This window comes from Colletotrichum destructivum, chromosome 4 (genome assembly GCF_034447905.1).
Source record: "Colletotrichum destructivum chromosome 4, complete sequence".
Lineage (NCBI taxonomy): Eukaryota > Fungi > Ascomycota > Sordariomycetes > Glomerellales > Glomerellaceae > Colletotrichum > Colletotrichum destructivum.
This window is the reverse complement of record NC_085899.1, coordinates 2,678,682-2,697,537: the sequence shown is the minus strand read 5'-3', so window position 1 is coordinate 2,697,537 and position 18,856 is coordinate 2,678,682. Positions and strand designations below refer to the sequence as shown.

The window sequence follows — 18,856 nt, the reverse complement described above, 5'->3', positions numbered from 1 at the left end:
TGTTGTTGTCTTTTCTACTCACCTAGGTATTTGGGATTCTTTGACATCCCGAAAAATACAAAGGCGAACATCTTCATTCCGTCTAGTTTTCATTACATGCCTTCAGGAGGTAGGTGAGGGAGACAAGTCTATGAAAGGGGTTGTTTGGCTTCCATTCCTCTCCAAGAAGAAATCCTCTCATGTCCCTGACATAGGAGCAACTTGAGAAAGCCTTGTTTCCGAGGAGGAGGAAGAGGAGGAGGAGGAGGAGGAGGAGGAGGAGGAGGTTTTCAATGACCGCATCTCTGCATTCCTTTCAACAATTTGCTAAAGGATTTCTTCTTTTCAAGGAAACATCATATTAAAGACAATCAAGGTTGGCGGATAGCCACTCTTGGATGACGTCCAAAACGTAAAACAGACGTGACATAGCTTGAAGAAGTCGGCCAACTCTCTATTTTGTTTGATTCAAAGGCTAAAGATACCTCTAATTCCGTGTGAAAATTCTATCAAAGACACGACCATTATATACGTCTAGCTCCTTGCTGTCGAAGACGTTGTTGGAGTAGCTCGAATCAGCTTCTCCTCACTGGGAGGCGGCGTAAGTTGCTCCACTTGTCTTGTAGACCGCCAATGCACTGTTCCATATCTGTAAAGCTCCCCAAAGGTCCCCGGTCTGTGATCCGCATCTCGAAGACCCTCCTTCTTGATCAAGTCTCCCAGCGCAGGCAGCCCGCCGGCCGAGTTGTGGTACACTTTGTACATATGGCTGTTCTCCAGCATGTCAATCACGAAATCCTCGGCGGCCTTCCTCCTGATGTCGTCTGGCTCGTCTAGTCTCGTCGTGAAGATGTCAATTTGTTTCGCCCCGTCGTAGTCCGTCTTCATCGCGCCGAGGATGCCGTTGCTGATGCCTTCTACCATGAAAGCCTTTGTCTCGTAAAACTCGCGTCCGTTCCAACCTGTCTCCACATCGAGGAGGTTCCTGGTACGGTCGCCTATGAGCATCTGGGCCACGTAGTCGCTCATCTCCAAGACCTTCTCCTCGAAGTTCCAGTCAGCCATACCGTCGGCGACGCCAATCTCCTGAATCAGAGGATGCTTGTGGAAGCCGCGTTCGTTGTTATGGCCCTTCCAAAGTTCCTTGAAGCCGTAATGCCAGTTCTTGATGAAGATGGAGCCCTTTCTGGCAGCGAGCATAAAGTTGCCGAAGCTGCCCCACGTCTTCCTAATCTGGCCGGTGATGATCCACAGACCAATTTCGTAAGAAGATTCAGGGTCCGAAAGGGCGTTCCAAAAGAGGTCGTCGAGATGGGTATGCAGCATGTTACCGACGTCCATCCATACGCCACCGTGCTCGAAGAGTAGCGGCAGCCGGATGAGGTCCGACGCATGCTGGGCCTTGTGAGCTCCGTCCATGGTCATATTGACGAGGCAGTCGGGCAACCAATCTTTGCTGATGAAGTTGTAGATGTTGTTTGGGGAGCCGTCAACGAGGTCGAGCAGCCGGACAGTCCATTCGGGACCCAGTTTGCGCACCCAGTTCAAAACGGTGCATTTGTAGCTGGGGTACACGGCGTCGAGGCCCTTATCCCAGAATGCCCAGACGTTCTTTTCGGAGGTGACGGGGCGGAAGGTGCTGAGCTCGGAGATGATTTCTGCGTCGGTTCTGAGGTCGAGCTGGGACCGTGGCACTTCCCGCAGGCCGGTTGCCCCATCTGGAATTGTGAAATGAAGCATAATTGAGCGTGAGAGATTGGACGGGGCTCTGATGCAGTTCTATTAGGGATTTTGAGTGTGACTGAGGGCAAGGGAATGCTGTATTATATACCTACTGCTTGAGGGGTTAAGCGCCTACAGACGGTTTTGATCAGTAAGGAGCCTCATGATGCATACAACATGACCCATAGCAGTAGCACGTCACTGTTGCTGCAACATCTGAATGCAATCAACAACTCGATGGTCTGAAAGCCTGAAGGAACGAGTAAACAAATTATTTCGTCTCCGTACGCCCTGTTTTGGTCTAGCGGCGATGAATCATCTCGACTCACACACAGGGCACATTTCTCTAGCACGGGTAACCAGCTAGATTCTAATTGGCCCAGCGGCGTTTTCTCCGATGCATCTGATTATCAGTCTCTACCTACCTAATCGACTTTCATCCATACAGGATACCGTTCGTCGCTCCCCAGTTGATATCAACCTGCAATTGAGCGACATGAGCACCACGGAAAATGCGGTTCTGTGGTGGTATAGCGCACACCGAAGAGGGGGGGGCAATGGAGATGTGAACCATGAAGAGTCACGTCAAGTCGGGCTGGTTATGTAAGCCTGATACTGTGATGGTGTTTGTTTGTCGAACAGCAAGCGGGCGCAAGGCCGACTACTTGCCCAATCAGGACTGTCGGCCTTGGGTCCCGGGCAGCCCTCGGGGATTGTGGGGATTGCACTCGGCGATGTGGGGCCGTTTCTCAACGCCGTGCTTCGTTCGTTGGCTACTAGAAAATAGACTCACAGGATCTTCCAAGAGCCTTCAATGCTCATATTGATGGAAATAACTGGTTCTTTATATTCTCTAGCAGTTGAAGAGCGGGTTGATGTTCTTTTCTGTGTGAGGGCAGCTGCACTGCAGACTGTTACACTGGACGCGCCTTTCCACTTCTTATCCTTTTGCTCAAACTGTCTGTATTGTTTTAAAGTAATTTTGTATGTGAAAATCAGTTATAGGTTATCTGTATGTCATCAAAATAGGTCCATGGCCAGCTCCTACCTTCTGTTGCATATTCTGCGCTATGATTAATCAACCTGGGCCTTAGCTTCCTGATTAAGGGCCTCCATTACAAGCAGCCAAGTGTAGCGCTGTCCAACCTTTTTTGTTCTTATCCTCCTTTTGCAGCCTGGCTCAGCAACAAGCATCCTTAAGATGCTCTTATATCCTTTTCCAGCGGCTAAGTGCAGCGGTGTCCGCCCCAGACGGTCTTTGGGTTTCAATCATGGATTGACTCTGAGGAAGGAATCTTACCACAACCTTGTTTCATCCCCAAACTGCTAGATGTAAGGCAGTCCTGCCACTGTTGTCTCGCAATTTCTTATTTGTGCCATCCCACAGATAGGTGACAACATCTCTATTTCGTATGAATGCAGCCCATAGTAATGGTGTCTTTCCAGATGAAACCAGGATTTCAACATTTGCTTCCCCTTGTGTCTTCTATAGCGACACAGTGCAGTGGCCCCATCCCCTCCCTCCCTTGCGCATTGATTTCTCTGCCTCTTCGGAGAAGATTGAGTACAATATCTCTATGCTTGTACTGACAAGCGCAACGTAATGGCGTTCATTTAAGAAGGTTGAAGAAACCTGTATCTGCTCCAAGCTCCAACAGCTCATCAACAACTTCCTCTAAACCTCTACCTCTAGCTGCAGCATAGTTGAATGGTGTCCATTCTCGAAAATCCTTTCCTTTCAAATTAGCTTCATGATCAATGCTTGTGCGAATCTCATCAGTCTCTTTGCGATCAAAGTTAGGTAGCACGGCATAATGTAGGTTTGTAAAGTTGAACTCAGGAGGAACCCACCACTCTGCAGAGTCGTGTTTCCCACAGTTGCCTTCCCAAAACAATTTGCTGAATCTTGATAGTGTGTTGTAGCAAATGTTGTGGGATTCTCGTCTGCAGGATTCAGTTCAGGCATCTCCTCATCAATCCATGACAATTCCTCCCCATAAAAGTATTGTAACTCTTTCTCACGTGTTCTTTATAGCCGCTTGAGCCGGCCGGTTTCAGACTGCTCCTCAAGTTGAGCTTCCCTTGGTTGATGGTTGCAGCGATTCGCTAGAGAAATTTCAAGACGACGGTTGTAGTCTTGGCTGCAAAGAGACTTCCTCTTGGAAACTTGTGGCTGTTTGGAAGAGACACAAGTACGTATCGCTAGTCTCTTGCCAATGCCGCAGCTGCTCATGTCGCTTGACGTGCTTCCGTGCCAGTTCAATGACAGCGTCAGCCTGCGGAAGCTTGTGCAGCCAGCTGAGTGTTGGGATGATGCTCAGGTAAATGTATTTATGACTCCCAAGCTCAGTGCTCTTAATTTCCTGGGCCACCGTCGACAATGTGTTGTTTTGGAGCGTAAACTCCTTTCAGCAATCGACGTCAACAACGTCATCAGGTCGTAGATGGGCGCCGCCCTTGATAGATACCCCTCGCGTCTTTGCCTCCGCTCGTCTGTCGGAGACACTGCGTAAGAATCGAGAACCTGATTGCTTATCGCCTTCGTCTGTTGCAGCCAGACCAATCGAGTTTGCTTCCCGTGCCCTGGTCGATAACGCTTTTCTTCGGTACTACTTTCAATGACATGAGAGCATGGCAGCATGCCAAGTACCAACACCAATGTACCAAGTGCAGTGCACGGAAAGGCGCAACCCGCAATACCACGGTCGTTTTTCTGGAAAACAGCTTCGCAAGGTCAGAAGTTGAAAAACGAGGCGGATGGGCTACAATTCATCGTGGCTATGATTGGTCATTGGGACAGTTTTCGCGTCGAAGACGCAAAGCAATGAACGAATATTGTAATATGGAGGTGATTAAGGGGGGGCCGGAGTATTGGTTGGGCTCGAGGTTCGTGATGTGTTTTTCCTTGGCTGGTTCATTATTAGCACTTATTTTACTGCCTTATCGACCAACACGTTTCTGGTGACTCGGAGGGATAAATGTTTTGATTATTAGAGCTTGACTGCCGGGCTTGAGACAGCTTAGTGAGTTGAGTGTGTGCATATGCAGCACCTTGTGCTGCAAGTCGGGCTACATTTGGCAACTGTCCCCGCGAGAACAAGGGATGTGTTGAAGCATAACAAGACCATGCCACGTTGAAATGCCGTCACCGACGCCACGGTCCTTCCAATGCAAAGAGTTGCAGATGCTGCATATGTATTTCTTACGGATCTCCGATGTAGGCTCTTCAATCTGCTGCCGTTCTCAAGGCAAGTTAGGTTGTTCCTGCATGTGGAAAACGGGGCAGAGCACGTTACGATCGCCACCCAATAGACCACACACAGACGAGCTCTTTCAGCTGGGTAAATATCCAGGGAGTGTCGGATATGCGTGTACAATTAATTCTGCTTATGAGGATATTCCACGCCACCTAGTCGCACCATCGTCCCTCCTTATGTCCCCCCCCCTCTCTCCGTCCGCCTAGAGTTATCCGCACCCCGGTACCCCCACATCTCCCACGGTCAAGACTTGCTCTCCTCTTCGGCCCTGAGATGGTCTCTCGCCGCCATCAGCGCCTTGCCCAGGAGGTTTTCCCCCCAGTGCCGCCGGTGAGACATGGCTTGCTTCGCCGTGTACCCGATCCCCCAGACCCGGTCCCTCGAGGCGGCCTCGCACAGCATCCTGCCCCCCGTAGACAGGAGCTTCCTGCCCAGGTGCGGATTCTGCCCGAACTTGGCGATACTGCCGGCGACGACGACGGCGCTCTTGACCTGGTCCCAGCTCTCGTGGGTGAAGCCCACCGTCGCCCTGCCGAGCGCCTTTTGCTCCTTGGGCGAGCTCGTCGCGAGGACGCGGGCCTGCCGCTCCGCGTCGTGGAAGCGCGCCGCCTTGCAGTACATCATGAACTGCTCGGCGCAGTTGAAGGTGATGCTCACGTCGGGGTCCGGGCCGTCGACAGCGTGGCCCACGAGGGCGGCTATCTCGGCTACGGGGACGGTGAAAGTGGATTTGTACCACTGGCAAAACTCGCCCCATTCTTCGTTAGGCATGAAGAAGAATAGGGGGTCGCCGTCTGGAATATGCTGGTCTGGTTGGGTTTGTAGTGCGTCTTGCTGTTTGGAGCTGGAGGAGGACATTGTGGCTCTGGTCGGAGAGGTCTTATTGATTGTGATGTTTTTGGAGTGTGATGGCATCTCTCATACGTGGTTAGTTGAGCAGTGGAGGAGGTGAACGAATGACTTGATGCGATGTGATGGGCTTCCTTCTCTTCTTTCCCCTTCCGGAGAATGCAACGATGTTGTCACTACATGTATATCTCATGCTTGCTGACTTACTCAGGGTGGCGCTGAGCCAAAGCGGTAGCGACGACTCGAATCAAATTTACACTAAAGGGGCCGCCAACCTTTAAAGTTTGGAGCAACCACGGCATTCTCGCTCTAATATTGCAACTGTGAATCCATTGGGTCCCATTGATTGCAAGACGGATTGGCTGGATAAATCGCAACGCGGCCAGAGAAGGATAGGAATGTGGCTGCATGTCCCTATCGCGATACTACGGCCCTACGCAGCAAACGCCACCCCCATCAACCGCGCACCCATGAGGCAATACCTAAGACGAACACGCAAACAAGGATATCACTCCTGACCGTGGCGAAAATCTGCCCGTAGCGTAACACCGTCTCGGCATAAGTCTTGATGCTGCCCGGCAGGAATCCAACAACGGTCCACAACATGCCTGCTGGCGGCGCGCGTCCGCGCTCAATGAAGAAGCGCGTCGTGAGAAGAATCGCCTCGGTGGTCGCAAAGATCCAGAAGAAAACCTCGCGGCCCTTCTCCATGCTGTTGACGTCCGTGACCGACTCATCGCTGCCGACGGGGTAATTGTACGCCAGCGCCGTGCGCTCGCGCTCGAGCTTGCTGCCGGAGAAGGTCGTCGTCAGGGCGATGTACAAGCCGAGGGAGATGGCGAAGACGGCGTGGAGAATGCGCCAGAGGTAGGCGGACGAAGAGGCTTTGGCCTGCTCGGGGGTTTGCATGCCGGGCATGCCGGGCATACCAGGGAACCCGGCAGGGAAGCCACCTTGTGCACCGCCGGCGCCAGGGAAGCCGGGCATCCCACCAGGGCCGCCACCGCCTGCCATCATCTGCGAGAGCATCTTCATCAAGGGGTCATCCTCGCCGCCGGGCACACCGCCCGCTCCCATACCGCCAGGACCCGCAAAAGGGTTCATGGGCGGGGTTCCACCTGCGCCGCCGGGACCGGGTCTGTCGAAGCCGAGCATCATCTGGCGGAGCTGGTCCTCGGTCATGGCGTTGGGATCAAGGGGAGGGCCTGTGGCGGAGGGACGGGGAGTCGAGGCTGGCTCGTAGTAGTGCTGCGAGATATCGATCTCTTCGGGGTCGGCATGTTCGGCGCTCACGTTGGGCTTGGGGAGGGCTGAGGTGGCCGAGGGAGCTGGAGAGGATGTGGTCGAAGGGGGAGTCGGTGCGGGATCATCTGAGTTGAGGGTCAGCCACTTTTCATCTTTCAAGCCTTGGTTACACATGGTAAAAATGCGACTCTTCGCAAGCCGCAGCTGACAGCATAGGGGTTGGGTCGTACCTCGCTGGAATCCCCCGCCGAGACCGGTGATCTTGTTCAATCTCGACGCGCCGCCCGCACGGATTTTCGCTTCGCGCTTCGCCTTGCGAAGGCGAGCTTGCTCTGCCGCGCGCTGAGCGGCCGCATCGTCTGGTGTTGCTTCCGTCATCGTATGTGGTTGTTGACTGGTGGGGAGATAGGTTGGTTGGTGAGGTGTGTGACGTTTTGTGGATGATGTTGGGTTGGATTAGCCCGCCCGCTTATCTTATCGGAGAAGGGGCCAGCTCCGAGCTCTTCCCAAACCACACGACGCCACGCAAGGGACACCACTGCAGAAGCATTGTCCATTCGACGAGGTAGGTCATGTCATTCACTATGTACAGAGCATCTTTACCTTACCGAAAAACCCCAGAGTGGGCATTGTGTTCAACAAGTTGTCCGTGCCGTTTGTCTTTGTTTATTGTGAAATATTTCGCTTTCGAAGACTAGTACTAACAAGACACCCAAATTCATCGAATGCCCTAGTCGAAGCCATCATCTACCTTCAAACCTTACACTTCTCTGTGTGTTACGAGCATGAAGCAACTTCTCAAGCAATCCATTTTAATTTTAAGCTCTAGTGTGTACGTAAAAAAAGCGCAACCGGCTATCATCAACTGCTCATATCCCACAACTTCCTTCTCCCGTCCTTTCGCAAAGCGCTTATGGAGTGGCCTTGCTCATGCTGATCAGCCGCTTCACACCAACCTGAAAAATGTTAGTTGTTGTTATTCAGGCAACCATCTGGGCATGTACTTACCATCCAGTTGCCGCACTCGTCCGTCTTGTCCCGCTGGATCTCGACCTGGATCCTGTGGGCCACCTCGTAGTTCTTCTGCTCGATGGCCTCACCCAACGCACAAAGCTGGTCGATCGTATCGGGCTTGACCAATTCCTCGTTGTTGAGGTGGTCGAACAGGAGGTTGAGACGCTTCTGTGTGTCCTTGACCTGGGCGGCAAAGGAAGAAGGCGCCCGGGAGGCTACACGTTGCATGTCCGAGCTGAGAACGTCAACCAAGCGCTGGGCATGAGCTGGGATGTGAGACCTGTCACCAGCAGGGTGCTTGGGCTTGGGCGGAGCGGCTGCTGCCTTTGGGGGGGGAGGGGTAGGCTGAGCTCTGCCTGCAGGTGGCGGCCCGCTAGAGGGAGGAGGTCCGGTAGGAGGTCTCGAGGTTGCGGCGGGCGGCGGTGCACCGGCGGAGGGAGCCCCGTACGACTGAGGCGGATACTGGTTCTGTGGCGTGTTTGACTGGGGCGGCGGCGCGTAGGGGTTCCTTGGCGGCGGCTGGCTCCCCGGAGGAGGCATAGAGGAGCCCAGAGGCGGCTGGCTGGCCTGCGACTGAGCGGAAGGAGCAGGCGCGTAGCGGTTGGACGGGGGTGCGCTTGATGGAGCAGGGTTGTACGGCGACGCGGTGCGAGGCATGGGAGGCGGCGCCATAGAAGGAGCTGCGCCAGGCTGGGGCGGCGGAGGGGCGTACGCATTTGAGGCAGCCGATGTCGGTCTCGGCGGCCCCTGGAAAGTTTGAGGAGGCCCGGCCAGGGGAGACGTAACACGGGCCGGTGCCGGGCCCTTAGGAGGAGGCGGGGGAGGAGTCGAGCCAGTGCGTCCGTAAGGGCTTTGAGGAGGACCCGGCTGGCTGCCCTGGTTAGGGAAGGGTGAAGTGATGGCAGCAACACTAGGAGTCGTCTTCCTGGAAGGAGGTGCTCTGGCAACCAACGGAACGTCATTCCAACTCTCCTTCGGGCGGAAAGTGGAGGTAGGCGTAGAGTTACGGGGAGGCGGCGGCACGGCGCCGAAGTTGTTGGGAGGTGGCCCATAGCCCGAGGGCGCTTGGTAGGGCTGGGCTGCCGGAGGCTGATAGCCTTGGGTCGGGGCATAAGGAGCCTGGGTGGCAGCAGGCGTGTAACCACCGATGGCCGGGGTGGCCGGACCGTAGGGGTTTGACGGAGCTGCCGGCGCAGGTGGGGTAACGAGAGACGGGGCTGCCGGCGCGTACGGGTTGGAACTACCAGGAGTCTGAGTGGGGACCGTAGGCTGGTAGGCCGGAGTGGCCCGCTGGTTGCTAACGACAGGAGGTTGACCAGGCCTGCGGCCAGAAACCGTCTTGACCGCAGCCTGAGCGACCGCGCCCTTCTGGGTTGCACGTCCCAAGCGGCTTCGCGCCAACTCGGCCTGGGGGTAGTCCTTGGGCAGCAGATCCAAGTACTTCTGTGCCACAGCCAGTTGACCATGAGCGGCAATGATGTCGGCGTACTCCGTGTACTTCTCGTACAGAGCTGACAGCTTCCAGTCGGCACTCTGATCCTTTCCGGAGTCTTGGAATTTAGTGACTTGGCGGAAGATGGTGACCTTCTCAATGAAGTGCTGCAGCGAACGTGCATGGACGGAGAATGTCGAGTCGTCACTGGGCTCCTGCACGCCGGCTTGCTCTGCCTCCTCGAGTTCCGTGATCCAGATGGAGACAACCTTCTCGAGCTTCGACCCAACAAGGAAGCAGAAGGATGCATCCTTACGGGAGCCGCTCTCGAGAATGCGATCTCCAAGAGCCTCGCAGAGATCGGGGAACTCTTTGGGGTCTGAGAACGTGCACAAGATGGCCATACTCTCCTTCCAGTTCTCAAGATCGGCGTTGTAGACCACATCCCATAAATTCTTAGTGATGACAGAGCCAAGGAGCCGGACGTAGCTGGGAACACCGTCTTTGCTGGCGAGGTAGGCAGACTGTACCTTATCCACCAGCTCCTGGCCACCACAGTTAGCGATGAGGAAAGCATCTGCCCAGCGCTCCTCCTTGAGGGAGATCTCCGTGGCCTTAGCAAAGTTTCCGAGCATCAACGCCTTGGTGATGGACTTCTCCACTGTGGTGTCAGTATCCGCGAGCAAGTGGAAGGGACTGTCCGTCTTCGCCCCCTTGTTCGCCGACAGGTTGGACAGGAAGTCTTCTTCGCCTTCGCCATCACCCTCGCCCCACAGGTTGTCGGACTTCTCTCCCTCCTTGGTCTCCTTCTTCTCATCTGAAGTATCCTCTGTCTTGTCTTCGTCCTTGCTTGAGACTCCGTTGGTAATCTCCTCCTCATTAAAGCCGAGGTACTCAATAATGCGCTTGCGCGGGTTCTCGGCCGTAAGCGTCTCCATGACAAGCCAGTCTGCCTTTTCCTCCTCGCTCTTGGCTTGCTCCTTACGAGATTCGCAAAGGCTGACAACGTCACCCGATTGCAGAGCTTCCTCGAACTTTTCCGTCGCGGGGCCGATGGACGAGTCGACGGAAAACTGGGAGATGGAAAGCTTGGTAGACCTTTGCTGGGCATTTTGCTTAAAGATGACGAGCTTTCCGCCGAATCCAAACGAAGCTCCAATGGGGCGCTCGAGCCACTTGGGCGCCTTAGTCAGGGAGAAAGATGCTCCCTGAGGCTGCGTCTGAGCGCTCGTGAAGAAATCCTCGCCGTCCAGGTTGTTCGTGGTGGCGGCCTGAGTGTTTGAGGGGTTGGTGTTCTGGAGTGTCTGAATGGTGATCTTGCCATCGAACCCAGCGGTCGCGGAGAGGTTGGGGTTGGAAGGGTTGAACCGAGTGAGGAAGGTCCAGTTTGTGACTTCAGGGAACTCTCCGTAACGGTCGCCCGTCTGAGGGTTCCAGATGAGGGTTCTGTTGTCCTTGCCACACGAAAGCAGCAAGTCACTGTCCTGCTGACACCAAGACAGGGACAGAATGCCCTGTTCGTGTCCCTGGAGCGTCCTCTCCGGCGCATTGGAGTTTCTGAGATCCCAAAGGAAGATGACAGGAGCCGTATCGTCGTACGTGGCGGTGAGGAGCTTGGTCGAGTTGTTGGGGTCCCAGGCGATGGCGCTGACGGGTTTCCTGTTGTTGTTCAACGTCAAAGACGCCTTCTTGGTCTTCAAGTCCCAGACGGTGACGAAGCCACCAGATCCACCGGTGGCCAGAATGTGGGCAACCTTGCGGTTCCATGCGACGCATTCCAGATCATCTGCGCGGGCGGCGGCGGTCCCGAGACGGAACGGGTTCTCGACATCGTTGACGTCGTAAATGAACAGTTCTCCCTTCGCGCCAGCGGTTGCGAGGATTTGAGGTCGGAGGGGGTTAAACTGGAGGGACTTGATTGCACCGGTGTGCTTCGTTGTTCGGGACATGAATGCGTCTTCGGCGCCGTCGATGAGCTTCTCGGCGTCCCAGAGGTCGAGAGAGCCATTCTCCAGAGCACCGGCGATGATGCCCCTGGGATGGTCGGAGTCGGGAGGTCCCCAGGCAAGGTCATAGAATCTAAGGGCCGTGAGCGGGTACGTCCGAATTGGTAGCGTGGCAGCAGCGGCGAAGCCTACCTCGAGTCGGTGCTGATGCTAGCTATGGGCTGCAGCTCGAGGCCTTGGTCTTGGTTGTCAAGGTTCAGGTCCCACAGCTCCAGCTTGGTCTCATCAGAGAAGTCGGCATCGACAGCTCCAGCTCTGGTACCAGTAATCAAAAGTGGCTTTGACGGGTCGGGGGACCAGGCGAAGGCCGCGGTCCTCGGGATCTCGCGAAGGCGAACCATGATTACAAGAATCACTCAGTCCCCAGGACTGCACTCGGAGGGAGGGAGGAGGGGCGGTTCTGCTATAAAAGGGAAGGTCGGCCAGTCAAGACAACTCAAACGTGGTTGTAAAATGGCATTGATAGGGGAAGATGGAGACAAAAGATCCGGCGAGAAGTGCCAGATTCTTTGGAGTTGGAAAAAGACAGCCAAGCTTTTGGGGGGAAGGTGGCTGTTAGTTGTTTGGATTGGTAGGCAGTGTACAATGCACGCTGGCACCTGGGGAAATATGATGCCAGATTGCAGCCCACATCCAAGTTCGAGCTCGAGGCCTAAGGTAAACTGCCAATCCACGCCCCCAGCAAGAATACTGGACCGTGCACTAGACAATTGGCACTGAAGTGGCATCACGTGCATCATTGCAGACAAGCTCCCCATGGCTCCAGCCAATGGAGAGTTGCGAGGAGCTCTCGCGCAGATACCCCACTACCCCGAAAGATTCACTCTTGAAAGTTGAGTGTCACCCCAAGCGAGCCGCACCGCCTCTCATATAATAGGCATCACGGAGTGCGCCCTGACAGAATCCGGTCGACTATACTCAATCCAAGATGACGGACTCCGCGCGCTGGAAGGCGACCGTGTTCGTGGGTGGGCTGGCTTCGATCGTGACGGCCTCCAACGTCCACGATGCCTTCATCCCCTTTGGCGAAATCGCTGATGTGTCGCTGCCGAAAAACGACAAGCCGAACTCAACCGACCCTCACAGGGGCTTCGCCTACGTTGAGTATGAAGACGCGGAGGATGCCAAAGAAGCCATCGACAACATGGATCAGTCCGAGTTTTTCGGACGAGTCATCAAAGTCTCAGCCGCCAAGGTGCCGAAGAGCGCAGACGAGGGTCTCGGAAGCAAGAAGGCTGTTTGGGAACGGGTAAGCCAGTCCTGCGTTCAACCGTGCAAGTGTTTCATATTGATGACTTCTTCAGGAGGGATGGCTGGCAGAACATGCCATGGGTGATGAAGACAGGCTCGCAGAAGAGCAAACTACTGAGATTGAAGTGCGTGGAGACGACCCCATGCAAGGTCTGGAGGGACTTGACGTCGCCGGACCAAGGCCGGAGTGAGAGAGGGCGACATGATTCTGGAAAGGTTGGCTTGAGTCTTATTGAACGGGCATAGCGACGGCGTTCACACGGTTCAATGATGTATAAATGGACCTGATTTTTTTTCTCTGAACACTCAACGGCTGAGAGGCATGTTGAGAAAAGAAACTGAAAGCAGCGTCTCTGCTGCCTTTTCATCTGTCTGTCATTCACATATGCAAACTGATCCTCCCTAATAACACATCGGCGCCATTGGTCAAACTGTCTCCCGCAATTATCCCGACTTCCGCTTAGTGCTCCTCTCCGTGGCCGGCGGCGGCAGCGGCGGACTTGCCCTGGCGCTTGAGACGGATGGTCTTGTCGGTCACAAAGTGACGTCCGACCGAGTAGGTGGCAGCGGCCAGAGCAAAGCCAACGACAACACCTGTTCTTCGTCAGCGACAAATCGACATGGCCTTCGATGCCTTATGACGTACCGAGAGGGATCAGCTCGGGGGGGATCTGGCGAAGCTTGCGCAGTCTCTGGGAGACGGTGTGGCCTGCGACCGTGCATGTCAGCTCCTGCTAATTAATTCGCGCTTGCCAAAGGTTGTCGTCGAGTTCGAGTTCCAGTGCGGCGGGGAGCCTCAATGGCTGGGATCGGGTGTCGACATACCGACTTGGTCCTCGGCCTAAGGGTCAAACGTCAGAATTAGCGATTGCGCTCGTCCGGGCCGGCGAAATTTCAACATACGGGAACGGGGGACATCATGCGCAGAGTCGGGCGGAAAGCGCGGAGACCGAGGGTAGGACGCATTTTGACGGCTTTTGTCTTTCACGAAGAGGGGAGATTTTTCGGTCCTTTCGGTACGGCTGAGGGAGCGTAGTTGATCGGGATTGGATCTCGAAATGAGTGTTTGGAAGTTGGCCTGCACTTCCATCGGTCTGGTCTGATGTGAGGTCGGAGTTCGGCCCACCTTTTCAATGCCTGAGGCCTGATTGGCCATGTCAGGCACCCACACCCGGTTCTTGCCCGTCACCACCACCTGATTCTCGGTGCAGAAACGACCATTCAATTGCTCTCAAAGCAACAACACCAATCGCACGTCGCTGCCCTCAACCTCATCACCAGAACCGACTCCCCGTCAATTGAACTCGCACGCAGTCAAAATGTCCGACGATCAGGAGCTCGTTACCAAGCCTTTCAAGTTCGTCACTGGTACGTCGCGAAAGAAATATCCCTCTCCAAAGTCGTATGGCCTGATCTTTTCCCGAGGCTAACTGATGACTTCTAGCTGGTATGACCCTCCACCCGAACCACCGAAACCCGCGATAGCGTCACATCAATCGATGTCGGAAACGATGGACAATTTGATCTTAACTGGAGCTTAACTAGGCACCGATGCCCGCTTCCCGAACATGAACCAGACCAAGCACTGCTGGCAAAACTATGTCGACTACCACAAGTGCATCAACGCCAAGGGCGAGGACTTCGCCCCCTGCCGCCAGGTCCGGACTCTCTGCGATTACTCTTTAGATGCACCGGGAAACTAACGAATCGTAGTTCTGGCTTGGCTACCGCTCTCTGTGCCCCTCCGGATGGTACACCCGCTGGGACGAGCAGCGAGGTCAGCACCTCCTCCATATATCGAAGCCGCACATGCTGACAAAGAACAGAGGCTGGCAACTTCCCCGTCAAGCTCGACGCATAAGCCATGTTGGACCAGGTTGCGAGCAGCTGAGGCAGAGGAGTCGGGCGACTGTATTACTTCGAGATGGATCAAGATCTCAAATAGAGCATCGCAAGATGTGTCATGCGACGAAGCTGAGGGCGCTTTCGGGCGTCGAATATGATTTCGTGAAAACTACCTGTAGTGTCCACCCATATGATGATTTGTAGACAGAATTTCCCGACTTGCTATATTATCCCATTGACCCGGTTCTCCGGAAACTCCGTTCGCTCTCCCCACTGACCCAAAACTCCTTGCGCAAAGGATGAATGAAACCGAAATGACGAAAACGAAGTGGCCGAGGAAGGGGACCCTCGGCTTCACTTCTTCTTGCCGTCGGCGTCATCCTCGTCAGAACTCATGAACTCGTCATCCTCGTCGAATCCGAAAAACGTCCTTGGTTTGTCCGTAGGCGCCTTAACCGGTTCTGACGGAGGCGTAGACTCCTTAGAACTGCCTCCCTCCTCATTCTCGTCCTCGCTTGACATTGCCTCATCTGTCTCCTCGGAGCCAGTTGATGTATGAGACGTGCCGAGCAGGTTGTCCTTGTACTTCCCAGCTTTCATAGCGGCAAGCACTGCCTCGCGGGTTCTCTCGTTGGACTCCTCCTTATCTTCAACCCATTTGCCGTCAAGACGGCCCTTGCCGCCGTTCTTAATCTCGTCCTCACGCTTTTCTGCAAGCTCGACGATCTGTTCCCAGCGCTCGCGCCTCGTCTCCTTCTCCTTCTTCTCCATTTCAGGCTTGATGGCTAGGTACTCTGCGAGTGCCTTGGCCTCGGTGACGGTACGCAAACGCCTGCCATCGAGGTTTCGGCTTGAATTGTTGGCGTCTCCCTGGTTGCGTTTCTTCTTGGAGGACATGCGACCACCAGCGGCTCGAAGCTGGGATCCGAAACCACCCTTGCCACCGCAAAGAGGTACCGACAGTCGCAAAGAAACGAAGTCATCGTTTAAGGACGACAGAAGATCCGACACTGGTTTCGTGGATGATGCAGAAATCTCCTTGTTCGATACTGTCGTCAGGATCAACCGGTTGTCCGTCGCCGGCAGACGTTCATCGAGTTGGTGTCGTAAGTCGGACAGAGACGTTGTTGATGGGACGGGCAGCACCAGAGTGGACGGCAGGCCCAGTCCAGCAAAGGTACTGACGAAAACGTTGACGTTTTTAACAGTCATTATGGTGATTTTGTTTTGTTTTGTTGTGCTTCGTTCTGTTGCCGTGATTCGTTTCGCGATACCCCTAGGAGCGGCGTTGCCGTGGTTGGGATTGACGACGATGATGTAGGTAGGTGGTGAGCAGGTAGGTTGCGACTTGGGGCAATGCGAGTCGTGCGTCTGGACAAGCGGCTGCACCCAAATGTTTATTCGCCAAGTCGCTCACTGGGAGATCGGTACCGAGCCAGCGGCAGGCTATCATCTGCACAGCCACATGTGGCGGAAATGCTTTCTTCTGGGACGTGTCCATAGACAGTGGCTCAGCCGGTACGTACTCGTTATCGCTCCAAGAGCACGGACCGTCCGCCTGCCGAGATAATAGGTTTGGGAGCCACACAACTAGGGTTGGTCGTTTCTACCTGCCCACCAAAAGAATTCGATCTTTTTGTGCTGAACGCTCTCGACTGCAAGCCGAACTCGACAATCCAACATCGACCTTGAGCAAGCGACCAGCGACAACCGCCACGATGTTGATCCCCAAGGCCGACCGCAAGAAGATCCACGAGGTTAGATTGACAATTCGCAGCCGCGCGGCGCAGACGATGGGAGGAGAGCCAATTTTTTTGCTGACGACGAAAATTACAGTACCTCTTCCGTGAGGGTGTCCTCGTCGCGAAGAAGGACTTCAACCTCCCCAAGCACCCCGACATCGACACCAAGAACCTCTTCGTCGTCAAGGCCCTGCAGTCCCTCAACTCCCGCGGCTATGTCAAGACCCAGTTCTCGTGGCAATACTACTACTACACCCTGACCCCCGAGGGTCTTGACTACCTCCGCGAGTGGCTTCACCTTCCCGCCGAGATCGTCCCCGCCACCCACATCAAGCAGCAGCGCTCCCACGCTCCTCCCCGCGGCATGCTCGGCGAGGGCGAGCGCGAGAGAAGACCTTTCGGCGGCCGTGGCCGTGGTGGTGACCGTGGTGACCGTGAGGGTGGCTACCGCCGCCGTGACGCTGGCGAGGGCGGCAAGGAGGGTGGTGCGCCTGGTGGATTCGAGCCCCAATTGTGAGCCCCCGGTCCCAATGAAGTTACGGCGCGCAATCAAAACCAGCCGCGACGTTGAAGAAGATTTGTTGGGAACGATTTTTGCTAACATGTGTTCTGTAGCCGTGGTGGCTTTGGCCGTGGCCGTGGTGCCGCTCCCCCTTCGTAAGAGGGTTCTTTCCTATCGGCTTTTACTCTCGAGACGCATTGGCAGAAACAAAAAGGCACCGACATGTACTCTAAAAAGTGGATGGCCGGATCAGTCGCGCGTCTGTTAACGTCACAGACTACGGGGGAAACATCGTGGGAGTTTGGAGGTTAGATCCTCGGAAATCGTTTGCATCAAAAGGTCATGAATTGCAGCATGCAGCTTGCGCTGCTTCCTCCAAACTGTGATACGTCCTTTTTTTGTCTTTCTCTTCTCTACCACGCTGTGATGAGCAAGCAGTGTCTGCCGGCTACCGCGTGTGGGTGGTGCTCACGTCTCGAGAGGTCGCTTTCAAGACTCTCCTACATGTCGAGTGCAACAGAAGAAAGAAAAAAGGAAACGAAGATGTTCGCGGTTGTATTTTCGCGGAACGTCGAAGATGGACGAGGAAGGGTCCGTCTATGAAGGAATGTTGAGAGCCTGGGGTCAAGCGCCGACGCACGTAGGACAGCTTCAGCAGGCTTCGCATGAATAACGTATGGTTCCAGACTCCCGTATCTTATGTGTTTGTGTATGTGTGTGTACATGTTCAAGCGTACATCCCAGTAATTGCGCCTGTATGTAAACCACATCCCCTGTGCGAAGAAGAACCAATACGGAACATGCGCGGTGGTCTTGAATCTTGTCCAGAGCGACAGGTTGAAGGAGTGCCGAGGCGTGCTATTAGGCCGTTTGAGAAGTGGCGGTGACTGCATAGAATCTCATGATTGGCAGGTTTCTCGACCGGCAAGAATCCCATTCGTGCCCGGCGTCGGTCGGATTCCCAAGATGCTCCCCGCACAATTGTCTGCTGCTGTGTGACTCGTCTCAGCGAGTGGGATGTGAAAAATTGGCTTGGAAGGGGTCGACTGGGTCGCCTTCCTCAACGACCTGTCTAGCCTGCCTTACTGCATGGTTTTCCTACATACACAACGGATTGTATTCTGGACGCCGTTGTCTCGAAACCCCCGAGCTGTGTGTGATGAATGGGAAAGATGGGAAGCAATCCCTGCTTTCCGCTAAAGTTGGCCCCTCCTCATCATCTCGTTCCAATACAGCATCTCCATGCATCACAATGAAAAGGCCACCAATGCTGGAGCTTGTTGATCGTGAATGGATGAATGTTAACATTTGTAACCCCTTTCCGTACAGACCAATTCAAGCTTGTGAGCCTTCTGGTGTAAACCAAAGCTGAGCCCGGTTGTGGCAGAATCATGTCAGAGCATCCAGCCGCCATCCCACTCTTTCGCGACAACCCAGGACACAACCCAGCTCCGTTTGGAAAAGACGATTCCACGCCAAGGACCGATGCTAGCAAGGCCGGCAAACCGGGGAACTGCCGGCTGGAGGGCCAAGCCCAGGGTAGCGCGAGGAGGGAAAATCGCAGGCTTCCAGCACACAACACCCAGGCGGTCGAGGCCAGGAGACTAGCCTGCCCAAGTTCATGTCATGTGCCGTGAGGTGTCACTACATTCTCACTCTCCCTGGACCTGCTTCGAAAAGGGTTGTTTTGTTGAGCTGATGCACGATGGGGTGAAGGATGTCCGGATGTTCGAGATAAGCACCGCGCGCGGCGGTGTCTAAGTGGCCCTCCTTCAGCCAGCCAGAAGGGAACGGAAAAAACGCTGATGGTGGCCGCCGTGGCAGCTCTCTCCGTTGCGATTGGAGTTCGTTGAATCCCCTTTTCTTTTCTACCTTTTTCTAAGTCCCATCTTGTAAACTCGTCCATTTCGTCCGCCGCGTCCATCTCTTAATGGTTCGATGAAGGTCCATCGAACCCGTGTACCGCGGATTGAGCTAAGTAGGGTGATGGTCTGACTGACTGGCTGGCAGTT

General features: G+C 54.7%; 10 protein-coding genes across 10 annotated transcripts; 3 read left to right on the top strand and 7 right to left on the bottom strand.

Moving 5' to 3' along the window:
- Positions 1 to 416: 416 nt before the first annotated feature.
- CDEST_06723 (Putative afumC-like glycosyltransferase, nucleotide-diphospho-sugar transferase) lies at positions 417 to 1,931 on the bottom strand. The gene has a single exon (XM_062922882.1). It carries the CDS (start codon positions 1,717 to 1,719, stop codon positions 514 to 516), a length of 1,206 nt encoding a protein of 401 aa, XP_062778933.1. The 5' UTR covers positions 1,720 to 1,931; the 3' UTR covers positions 417 to 513.
- Positions 1,932 to 4,018: 2,087 nt separating this feature from the next.
- CDEST_06722 (uncharacterized protein) lies at positions 4,019 to 4,342 on the bottom strand (the record flags this gene model as incomplete). Its single annotated transcript, XM_062922881.1, has 1 exon — positions 4,019 to 4,342. One exon carries the CDS (start codon positions 4,340 to 4,342, stop codon positions 4,019 to 4,021), a length of 324 nt encoding a protein of 107 aa, XP_062778932.1.
- An 859-nt stretch (positions 4,343 to 5,201) lies between these two features.
- On the bottom strand, positions 5,202 to 5,816 carry CDEST_06721 (Putative YbiA-like superfamily protein; the record flags this gene model as incomplete). Its single annotated transcript, XM_062922880.1, has 1 exon — positions 5,202 to 5,816. The coding sequence occupies one exon, from the start codon at positions 5,814 to 5,816 to the stop codon at positions 5,202 to 5,204; it is 615 nt and encodes a 204-aa protein (XP_062778931.1).
- Positions 5,817 to 5,957: 141 nt separating this feature from the next.
- CDEST_06720 (Putative GET complex subunit Get2/sif1 protein) lies at positions 5,958 to 7,469 on the bottom strand. Its single transcript, XM_062922879.1, has 2 exons — positions 7,283 to 7,469; positions 5,958 to 7,177 (listed from the first exon to the last, which is right to left on the bottom strand). The coding sequence occupies exons 1-2, from the start codon at positions 7,428 to 7,430 to the stop codon at positions 6,264 to 6,266; spliced, it is 1,062 nt and encodes a 353-aa protein (XP_062778930.1). The 5' UTR covers positions 7,431 to 7,469; the 3' UTR covers positions 5,958 to 6,263.
- Positions 7,470 to 7,787: 318 nt separating this feature from the next.
- On the bottom strand, positions 7,788 to 12,130 carry CDEST_06719 (Putative protein transport protein SEC31). Its single transcript, XM_062922878.1, has 3 exons — positions 11,637 to 12,130; positions 8,061 to 11,577; positions 7,788 to 8,008 (listed from the first exon to the last, which is right to left on the bottom strand). Exons 1-3 carry the CDS (start codon positions 11,843 to 11,845, stop codon positions 7,964 to 7,966), a joined length of 3,771 nt encoding a protein of 1,256 aa, XP_062778929.1. The 5' UTR covers positions 11,846 to 12,130; the 3' UTR covers positions 7,788 to 7,963.
- A 199-nt stretch (positions 12,131 to 12,329) lies between these two features.
- CDEST_06718 (Putative RNA recognition motif domain, nucleotide-binding alpha-beta plait domain superfamily) lies at positions 12,330 to 13,118 on the top strand. The gene is made up of 2 exons (XM_062922877.1): positions 12,330 to 12,753; positions 12,809 to 13,118. The coding sequence occupies exons 1-2, from the start codon at positions 12,433 to 12,435 to the stop codon at positions 12,944 to 12,946; spliced, it is 459 nt and encodes a 152-aa protein (XP_062778928.1). The 5' UTR covers positions 12,330 to 12,432; the 3' UTR covers positions 12,947 to 13,118.
- CDEST_06717 (Putative NADH-ubiquinone reductase complex 1 MLRQ subunit) lies at positions 13,023 to 13,909 on the bottom strand. Its single transcript, XM_062922876.1, has 4 exons — positions 13,659 to 13,909; positions 13,581 to 13,596; positions 13,402 to 13,464; positions 13,023 to 13,349 (listed from the first exon to the last, which is right to left on the bottom strand). The coding sequence occupies exons 1-4, from the start codon at positions 13,719 to 13,721 to the stop codon at positions 13,216 to 13,218; spliced, it is 276 nt and encodes a 91-aa protein (XP_062778927.1). The 5' UTR covers positions 13,722 to 13,909; the 3' UTR covers positions 13,023 to 13,215.
- A 42-nt stretch (positions 13,910 to 13,951) lies between these two features.
- CDEST_06716 (Putative cytochrome c oxidase, subunit VIb) lies at positions 13,952 to 14,893 on the top strand. Its single transcript, XM_062922875.1, has 5 exons — positions 13,952 to 14,123; positions 14,200 to 14,202; positions 14,301 to 14,413; positions 14,469 to 14,532; positions 14,584 to 14,893. Exons 1-5 carry the CDS (start codon positions 14,075 to 14,077, stop codon positions 14,802 to 14,804), a joined length of 450 nt encoding a protein of 149 aa, XP_062778926.1. The 5' UTR covers positions 13,952 to 14,074; the 3' UTR covers positions 14,805 to 14,893.
- A 1-nt stretch (position 14,894) lies between these two features.
- On the bottom strand, positions 14,895 to 15,954 carry CDEST_06715 (Putative sde2 ubiquitin domain-containing protein). Its single transcript, XM_062922874.1, has one exon. The coding sequence runs from the start codon at positions 15,810 to 15,812 to the stop codon at positions 14,955 to 14,957; it is 858 nt and encodes a 285-aa protein (XP_062778925.1). The 5' UTR covers positions 15,813 to 15,954; the 3' UTR covers positions 14,895 to 14,954.
- Positions 15,955 to 16,224: 270 nt separating this feature from the next.
- Positions 16,225 to 17,678, top strand: CDEST_06714 (Putative small ribosomal subunit protein eS10). The gene is made up of 3 exons (XM_062922873.1): positions 16,225 to 16,357; positions 16,437 to 16,855; positions 16,958 to 17,678. Exons 1-3 carry the CDS (start codon positions 16,319 to 16,321, stop codon positions 17,001 to 17,003), a joined length of 504 nt encoding a protein of 167 aa, XP_062778924.1. The 5' UTR covers positions 16,225 to 16,318; the 3' UTR covers positions 17,004 to 17,678.
- Positions 17,679 to 18,856: the final 1,178 nt, after the last annotated feature.